The 10,267-nt window shown below is 42.9% G+C and overlaps 1 protein-coding gene across 1 annotated transcript in view; it reads right to left on the reverse strand.

Annotated features, from left to right (window-relative positions):
* The window catches only part of LOC117944665 (substance-P receptor-like), a 13,752-nt gene extending 12,436 nt beyond the window's left edge, over positions 1 to 1,316 (reverse strand). Inside the window, exon 1 of the mRNA XM_034871704.1 lies at positions 1,172 to 1,316. Within this exon, the coding sequence (XP_034727595.1) occupies positions 1,172 to 1,273 (102 nt within the window). The 5' untranslated portion in view covers positions 1,274 to 1,316. The remainder of the gene's footprint in view (positions 1 to 1,171) is intronic.
* Positions 1,317 to 10,267: the final 8,951 nt, after the last annotated feature.

The following is a 10,267-nucleotide window of genomic DNA, read 5'->3' on the forward strand; positions in this document are numbered from 1 at the left end:
TTGGAAAATGGCTGCAATGAAACAAAGAGTGAAAAATTTAAAGGGGTCTGAATACTTTCCGTACCCACTGTATATCAGTAAGTTTATGCTTTTTACATTCTCAGTGTTACGCTGTAGATGGTTGCAAAAGATTCTCACAGTAATGTATACCTGAAGCACTGATTGTGCACAGTTTAGCAAAGTCTTTACCTCTGTGAGGAGTGGGTGTTGTCAATTGGTGTATAGAGTTTGGCATTGGAATTGGTGTTGCTTTCCAAAGGGACTACAGAGATTTTAATTTTGAATGTTGCGCCTAATATAGAAAACTGTGTCTAGTGTTTTGCAAAAAGTGTGACACAACATTGGACACTGAGTATAATGAAGGAGTTGTGCTTGTAATTTTGCAGACTTAGTTTAGGGATTTGGTAAATGAGTTTCAGGTTCTAATTTTGGAGTGTAAACAGTTGGGAAAAAATGTATTGCTAAGATAGATAAGAAGATATATATATATATATATTATTTCTAAGGTACGCACCAACTGAGTGACCTTCATTTCCATCCACGAAACCCCTTTGCTAGAATTGCTATGAATAGTTCATAAACAAATTAATAAAGGAAAACATAAAAGTGAAGGAGCAATCTGAAATATAGAAAACTAAAATAAAGTAAAATGAAATGACAACAGGTAAATTGTTTGAAAAAAAAAACTTTTCAAGGGACTGGTCTCATCAGTGCAGACATCTTGGTAAATATGTCAGTGTAGGATTCTCATTTGATGGTCTTGGGTCAGAAAAGCAAGTCTTTGCAAGTTTCTCTAAAGAACTGCAACACTAAAACTGTGAACACACCTGACAGGCATGGGCAATGAAAGATGAAAAAGAAGATAGAGGAAAAATAAAGAGCTGATGTCAAAAACAGATGATGAAGAGACCGGGCTGAAAAGACAACAAATACAGATTGGCTGGAAAACTACCAAAGAGGAGAGGATGAAAGGAGAGAGGGTTGTGATTCTGGTTCATGGTACGGTGATGATAAATTTATCACTGGAGGGAAAATGCAAGTGAACATATACATTTCCGTCACGTCCTGTTCAATGCTGCAGTGTACAAAAATGCATGTGACAAGGTTGAATGATTACACTAGCTTGTAATCCAAAACTGTTGGTAGTTATCTACTGTAAAGTTTAAGTTACCTTGCGTTTGGCAGTCAGCTGTTCCTTGTAGCGATTAGAAGAGTCTCCGGGGATTTCACTGGCCCAGAGAGTCAGTCCCACCACCAGATAAGCCCAACCCATCACCAGCAGAGGAAGGAAGTAGATCAAGATGGCCAAACACACATAGTACCTGCAACAGGACATACATCCCATATAACATTGCAATCATATACAGTAAATGTTGGGGCTGGGATCATATACTTTAGCCCAGATTCGATTCTTTCACAATTTGTGGGTTACTATTTGTATTCATTCATTGCAAAGTATTGTGATTTAATAGTACTGAGTATTGCTGTTTTCGCTTCCTTCTAACAAAAACAAAAGTGGAATAATGCACTTCTAAGGACTATATATCATGAGACATTTCTAAATAACGAATTGTTTTCTAAGAAGAACGCACATCAAAAGTTAGTCAGTCTGACATTTATTTTATTTGTAATGAACATAACATGTTCATTACAAATACATAAACATAATACATACATAAATGAACATAATATATATTTTCATGCGTTTTCCGCTATTGGTCTGTTTTCCTAGAAACAGATATGATGTAGTCATACTAACGTCAGCGTTAATATATAAACAGAAAATATTTAGGACATCACGATTCATACAATTTTCGATAACAATCGATTTTTTTGCCCATCCCTAGTAAATTATTTTTGAGTGAAGCAGTGATACACTCAAGTTGAGCCTGTAAAAAAAAAGGAAACAATGATCCCGTTAATATTGTCCTAACAGAAGGCCTTTAAATTATATTTTTCTGCCTGCCAACTTCCCCTTACTCTCAAAGTACAGCTGCGGCATGTAGTAAAAAAAAAGTAGTCATACGAGTCAAGGGCTGAATCAATCATCATTTGTGTGAGGACTGAGCAATGGCTGTGTTTTGTAACACAATTAAAGATGTGAGGGGCATCAGTTAGACCTCTACTCCAATAACTGTCCAACAAATTTAAATCCTTAATGAAATAATTAAGTATGACAGTTTCAGTGTTTGGCTAATGATATGGTAATCTGTCACAGACACAGAGTTGAATCCTGTTAATTCCCTGTTAAGTGTGTGTGCAGGTTAAATAGGGGGCCTGTTTATGTTATATACTTGTGTGTGTGTGTGGGTGTGTGTGTGTGTGTGTGTGTGTGTGTGTGTGTGTGGTCTTGTTTAACTTATTCGTGGGGTCCGAAAACCGGGAGTCCAGTATACTTGTGGGGTCCCGACAGCTTTTATTAGGGCCAAAATGCTGGAACCCACATGTTTAAAGGGCTGTTTGAAAGTTAAGACTTGGTTTTAGGATTAGGGGCAGAATTCATGCATGCATGCATTAGGTTGATGACGGATCCCCACAAAGACAGTGCCACAAACCTGTGTGTGTGTGTGTGTGTGTGTGTGTGTGTGCATTAATGTCACTTAAAATATGGCAAATTGCATTATATCACTCTGAGCTGTGTAGAGAGAGCGTATATTTCATATTTAACAGTGTTCAGAGACGGAAGACCCCACTGACTCAAGCATCCACAGAGGGACCATGTGGTTTTTTCCCCTCTGCGGACAGAGCAGATGAGACTCATGGGCCATTTCCTTGGCAATAAACTACAATTGCGTTAATCCCAAAGGATACCCAGGAGCACACTGGCTCATCAGAGTACAAATGACCCACTGCACACGCACACACACACACGCACACACACACAGGACTTTTGAGGTTTAGATAGATCCAGTCCGGCTTTTTGGCCTAACGAGAAGGACATTTTTAAAGCCGTTTAGGTTTCTTCATGTCAGAAAAGTCAGAGATTTAAAATCTTAATATATTAGGCCCTAAAATATCTAAAACACAAAGTCAAAATTATGAATTATTATTATAAGAGAAAATACTTTTTTAAAGTTGCATTGACTTTAATCTCTTTCAAAGTTTAAAGCGTTTACGCACTACACACAATTAGCACGGCCACACACCCAATCAGCAGAACACTGCAGACCTTTTGGAATTTGAAACACTCAAACACAAAAACACTTTTAGCAATTCTACTTCTTAGCAATTAGAGTACTGTAAATGAAGTACACAGAGAAAGTTCAAATATACAATAAGTTCACCAAACACTACACAAGACCAATGCTGCAGACCATGGGTGGGTGATATGGACCAAAAATATTTCAATACTTTCGGCAATTTTGACAATAACAATATTTAGACATCCATCCATCCATCCATCCATCTTCATCCCTTTATCCGGTACCCGATGCAGGGGGCAGGGGACCCCAAACTTCCCTTTCCCGAGCCACATCAACCAGCTCCAACTGTGGGATCCCAAGGCATTTGCAGGTCAGGTTGGATATAATCTCTCCACCTGGTTGTGGCTCTTCCCCAAGGCCTTCTCCCAGCTGGACGTGCATGGAACAACTCCCTAGGGAGGCGTTCAGGAGACATCCTTACCAGATGCCCAAGCTACCTCAACTGGCTTCTTTTGACGAGAAGGAGCAGCGGCTCTACTCCGAGCTCGCCTTGGATGACTGAGCTTCTCTCCTTATCTCTAAGGGACACCAGCCTGCTTCCTGAGGAAACCCATTTCGGCCGCATGTACCCTGGATCTCGTACTTTTGGTCATGACCCAGATTTCATGACCATATGTGAGGGTAGAAACGAAAACTGACCGGTAGATCGAGAGCTTTGCCTTCTGACTCAGCTTTCCCTCACAACGGTGCGATAAATTGAATGTAACACCGCACCCTCTGCGCCGATTGTCCCCTCACTAGCAAATCAAGAATTGTCGTCTCCGTGTGGTAGTGTGTGGTTTGCAGCCTTCCACTTGAGGCGTGCCGGGCCACCTCAATGATTGTCCCCACTAAATCCAATCTCCTGCTCTATTGTCCCCTCGCGAACAAGACCTCAAGGTATTTCAACCCCTTCACTTGGGGTAAGGATCCATTCCCTACCTGAAAAAGGCACTCCATCGGTTTCCTGCTGAAAACTATGGCTTCAAATTTAGAGATGCTGACCTTCATCGAAGTCAATTCACACTCGGCTGCAAACCGATCCAGTGAGTGCTGAAGGTCACAGGCCGATGATGCCATCAGGACCAAAAAAAGCGATGAGATCCCCAGCCCACCAAACTGCAACCCCTCCCCTCGCTGAATACGTCTCGATATCCTGTCCATAAATATTATAAACAGGATTGGTGACAAAGCAAAGCCCTGGAACAAATCCGACTTACTGCCGAGAACAAGGACACAGCTCTTGCTTGGGTCATAAAGAGATTGGATGGCCCTGAGAAGGGACCCCATGCTCCCGCAGCGACTCCCACAGTATCTCCCGGGGGACCCGGTGATACACCTTCTCCAGATCCACAAAACAGATGTAGACTGGTTAGAAAAACTCCCAATCTCCCTCCAGGATCCTTGTGAGAGTGAAGATCTGATCCATTGTTCCACGACCAGGACGGAATCCGCATTGTTCCTCTTCAATCCCAGGTTAGATTATTGGCCGAACCCTTCTTTCCAGCACCTTGGAGTAGACTTTACCAGGGAGGCTGAGAAGTGTGATACCACTGTAATTGGTACACGCCCTCTGGTCCCCCTTTTTGAAGAGGGGAACCACCACCCCGGTCTGCCACTCCTTAGGCAATGTCCCAGACTTTCAAGCAATCTTAAAGAGGTGTGTCAACCAAGACAGCCTCTCCACACCCAGAGCTTTGAGCATTTCTGGACGGATCTCATCAATCACTGGGGCTTTACCACTGTGGATTGGTTAACTACCTCAGCAACTTCCATCAGGTAGAGTGACTATAATCCCCCATCATCCTCCATCTCTGCCTCTACCACAGAGGACGTGTCAGCTGGACTTAGGAGTTCCTCAAAGTGCTCCTTCTACCGCTCTATTACCTCCTCAGTTGAGGTCAACAACGTCCCATCCTTACTGTACACAGCTTGGATGATTCCCCGGACCCCCGTCCTGGGGTTTGGAATGGTTTTCCAGAAGCACTTCGTTGCCAACAGAAAGTCCTTCTCCATGTCTTCTCCAAACTTCTCCCATACCTGCTGCTTTGCCTCTGCCACGACAGAGGCTGCAGCCCTTCGGGCCCGTTGGTCCCTTACAACTGCCTCCAGAGTCTTCTGGAATAACATGTCCCGGATAGACTTATTCTTCAGTAGGACGGCTTCCATGACCACTGGTGTCAAACAGGGTGTGTGGGTTACCGCCCCTTGAGGCACCTAAGACCCTAAACCAAAGTTCCCCTCCGCCGCTTCAGCAATGGAAACTTTGAACATGTCCACTCAGGTTCAACGCCCCAAGCCTCCACAGGGATGCACAAAAAGCTCCGCAGGGGGGTGTTAGTTGAAAGTCCATCAGACAGGGGGCTCCTTCAGATGTTCTAAATTTACCCAAACTACCCGTTTGGGCTTACCAGGTCTGTCCAGAGTCCTCCCCCATCCTCTGACCCAACTCACCACCAGAAAGTGATCAGTTGACAGCTCCACCCCTCTCTTCCCCTGAGTGTCCAAAACATACGGCCTCATATCAGAGGAAACAATGATAAAATCGATCATTGATCTTTGGCCTAGGGTGCTCTGGTACCACGTACACTTATGAGCAGGGATGTAGTGGAGGCTAAACGCACGTAAACACCGTTTATGCACCTCTTAAAATTCGGAAATGGCGTTTACCCACCTCCAAAGTGCGTTTATCCACCTCTGAATAGCCTTTTGTCCCAAAGCCATGGTCAATTAAGCTTCTGTTGTTTTAGTTTCATATTGTTCATTATTAGTTTCATAGGTTGTTAAACCTAAGACGAAGTCTATCATATAGCGCTGCATTACTGTCAGTGTTGACGATGTTTGGGATGTAGAGCCCTCAACGTTGCCTTCCAGGCAGCGTTGCCTGGAAGGCACTAGGATCGGGCAATGGTTGGGTGCCTTGAAGTCATGGTCGCAGCGCTGCCTTGAAGGCGACGTTGGGGGCTGAGAACATCAAGCAGTAAGCAGCAGTCAAAGATTCGTCAGTCACACTATCCTACATTAGGCTACATGTCTCATGTAGTTAATGATGAATGGGTTTTAAAAATGGACATCCGTAATTTTTTAAAGACAAGACAGCAGCCCACCTCCTGATGTCAGCAAACGGTGTCGGAAAGAAGCCCAACGTGAGTGAGCTCGGAAAACAGTACTCAACTTAATGTTTTTTAGGTTAATTTGGTTAATGGCAGATTCATGCCACTGACTCAAAAAGCCCCGGCATTGATAAGGTTAGCCTACCCTTTCTGACATGACGTTGCAGGTCACCTAGCTACCTTTTCCCATTAGTGAAATTCAGGATATATTGTCTGATAAATAACTGGATGTTACAGGACATATTGTCTGATAATAACTGGATGTTACAGGATATATTGTTTGATAATAACTGGATGTTATTTCATTCTCTAGCCACTTAAAGTTACTGAAAAAAGCTCCCTTTGCTGGTCCGCTAGCACGGTTCACGGTTTCAAACGTTTCCATGGTAACAGAAACGTTGCTGTTACGCTTAGGATTTTTGGTAATGTAGTTTTTCTACGTAAGACAGGGGATCATTGTTTTTCTTATAATGTTACAAGGTTGATATCATACAGACTTCTAGCTTCATCAGGAACAGAAACTGGGTCAGTCTACCTCAGATGGTTTAGACATTATGGCTGATAATTTAAATTCATATGGAGAAAATCAATAGTTTTTATATATATATATATATATATATGTATATATACACATGGCCGTGACCCACCTTATTGGTGATTGTTTCGTGGTCCACCTGGTCACAGAATTTATAGTTTACCCACCTCTTTTTTTACCGCTACACCTCTGCTTATGAGCATCCCTATGTTTTAACATGGTGTTGGACAATCCATAACTAGCACAGAAATCCAACAACAGACAACCACTCTGGTTTAGATCAGGGAGGGCGTTCCTCCCAATCACGCCACTCCAAGTATCGCCATCATTGCCCACGTGTGCGTTGAAACCCCCAGCAGCACTATGGAGTCACCTACTGGAGCCCCATACAGATCTCCATTCAAGTTCTCCAAGAGGGCTGAATACTCCGAACTCTTGTTTGGTGCATATGCACCAACAACAGTCAGAGTTTTTTCCCCCATCCCCCGCAAGCGTAGGGAGGCAACCCTCTCATCCACCAGTGCAAACTCCAACGGCTTCAAGAATTGTCAGTCAACTTCCAAGCAAATTCAGGGTGTCCTGCAGATTCAGGGTGCGTCAGTGTCAGCTAAAACCATACGTCGTCATCTGAGTGAGTAGAAGCGCTATAGCAGGAGACCGAGGAGAACCCTACTTCTGATACAGAGGCATAAAAAAGCCAGACGGCTGTTTGCAAAAATGTACCTGAGTAAGCCTCAATCCTTCTGGGAGAACGTTTTGTGGACAGATGAGACTAAGGTAGAGCTTTTTGCCAAAGCATGTCATTCTACTGTTTACAGAAAATGGAAAGAGGCCTACAAAGAAAAGAACACAGTACCTACAGTCAAACATGGTTGCGATTCAAGGATGTTTTGGGGTTGTTTTGCTGCCTCTGGCACTGGGTGCATTGACTCTTTGCAAGGAATCATGAAATCTGGAGACTATAAAAAGATTTTGGCCCATAATACAGGGCCTAGTGTCAGAAAGCTGGGTCTTCGTCAGAGGTCATGGGTGTTTCAGCAGGACAATGACCTGAAAAATAGCTCAAAAAGCACCCAGAAATGGTTGGAGACAAAGCGCAGGAGAATACTGAAGTGGCTATCAATGAGTCTGGATCTAAATCCCATAGAACACCTATGGAGAGATCTCAAAATTGCTGTTGCAAGAAGGCTCCCTTCAAATCTGAGAGACCTGGAGCAGTTTTCAAAAGAAGAGTGTTCCAAAATTCCATATGAGAGGTGTAGGAAGCTTGTTGATGGTTATAGGAAGCGATTGGTTTCAGTTATTTTCCTCCAAGGGGTGTGCAACCAAATATTCAGTTGAGGGTGGCAACAATTTTGTCCGACCTCATTTATGAGTTTTATGTAAAATTATGTCAAATTTGCCTTTTTTCTTCTGCTTTTTTTGTGCTGTTCCAATGCCCAAAGGTAATGAACATGTGTATACCAAAACATTTGTCATTGCAACACTTTTTGGGGAGAAATGGTACATTTTCTGGAAAAGTTCCAGAGGTGCCAATAATTTTGTCCATGACTGTACCCCATTTATCAGTAAGTAGCCTTGAGCTCCTTTTCAATGGCAGTGGCTAGTGACTCCACTCCTTCGACTTTGTGTTTTGGGAGTAACTCCCAAAAGACTTTTTGGTCTTTCTTGCTGCCTCCCTGGTCATCATCCATAACCAACACAACTCGCTCCACCTTCTTAAGCTGTAGCCATAGCTGCAGCAGTTGAGGGGCCTGGGCTAGGGCTGTCTTCCACTGTCATAGCCATGAGTTGTATGAGTGGTAACTGCTGACGCAATGGCTTTAATCTGGTCATCATCATTTTAACGTTTTTTAGAGCGGGGGTCAAGTGTGGATGCCAAACACAGTCTTCTACGTGGTGTTCAGGTACTCCAGGATGGTTGTTTGTATTTGTTTGGTTAGGTAACATCAACTTCTTGCCATGTTGGAATAAGATGCTTGTGCTTTTTTGCAAACTTCAATGGCTCTGTCTACTCTAGGATCCCTCATGCTACTCTCTGGAAAATTGGTTGGTCTAACAGTAGCCTACGTTTACACAAAATTTGTATGCATTAGTTTATTGCAGTTATGCATTTATTTTTTGCAGTTGTATTACTGTTAGTTTAATGTAGTATTTGTTCAACTGTCAATTGCATTCACCTAGTGCAAAAGCTTTGCCTATTTTTGTTCCTTTTTGAAAAAAAAAAATCTATTTGCCATTCCAACAAATAAAGTAACTTTGACATAAACTGCATTTTATGTGAGAGCATCCTTTAGACCTTAAATGCATCCTTTAGACCTTCATCAATGATGTATGGTCATCTGGGAAGTAAGATGTTGGTAAACAAAAATGCTGAAGCAGCCAAGATTTGTCGATAAAATGTCACAGTCAAGGAAATTTACGGCTTGGATGTTCCGGTCAACCAGAAATCTGTAGTGGTTGCGAAGTGTGACACCTCCTGCAGTTTATTTGACACAGTTCGGCGACATGACTCATAATTTGGGCAGATTAGTTGAGCTGAAATACACTCAACTTGGCAGTGTATATCTGGGGTCAAGGGTATTCATGAGTGGTGGTCTTGGTGATAGCATTTGTATGGCCATCTGTTGCTTTTCTTATCGTAAGGCACCGTTCTGCTAAACAACAGCTAAGGTTTGCTGAGTGTGTTGTGCAGCAGGTACCTTAGCCGATGTGGGCTATTCTTGGGCAACGGAGCGTCAAAGCTTTTCATACTCTTGGTAATCCTTGCCATGGTTGGTTTGCAGGTGGTGAAACAAGTTGGTCAAGCTGCTTTTAACAGTAACATGTTTCCGACACACCTTGCAGAGTGCCGTCTTTTGTGCAACATCAGTCATGGGTGTCTGCATGTTGTCTCCTTCTGTCAAATGTTAAGCCTACCCAAGTTAACCGGTGTTGCAGGCATGCACAGTAACCATGCCTGTGAGAGATGACGTCTCCACGTAGGCCCAATAGCGATCATTTGACTTGCCCTACTGCAGCCAAGGGCTTCTGCTGCACGCACTTCTGATTTAGTGAATGTGTAATTTTAATGCATGTTTTTTCGAAGTTATTTAAATACTTTGTCAATTTGCACATTGTTAACACAACAGTCACAATATTATCATAGACGATATAAATCGCCCAGCCCTACTGCAGACTGACAGACAATATAATTTATTCCTCTCCATATATGTCAACATGGAGAATCACAACAAAAAAGTTTTTTTGCATTGTTATAGTGCTTAAACCTAATTGGTTAGTCTACAATTAAGCAATTATGTGTTTGCATACCTGATGGCTGTGCTTCACAGATTGGCTTATAGTTGTGGTAATTTGACAATCATCCATCCATCCATCTTCGACCGCTTATCCGGTATCGGGTCGCGGGGGCAGCAGCTCCAGCAGGGGACCCCAAA

Source organism: Etheostoma cragini, chromosome 5 (genome assembly GCF_013103735.1).
Source record: "Etheostoma cragini isolate CJK2018 chromosome 5, CSU_Ecrag_1.0, whole genome shotgun sequence".
Lineage (NCBI taxonomy): Eukaryota > Metazoa > Chordata > Actinopteri > Perciformes > Percidae > Etheostoma > Etheostoma cragini.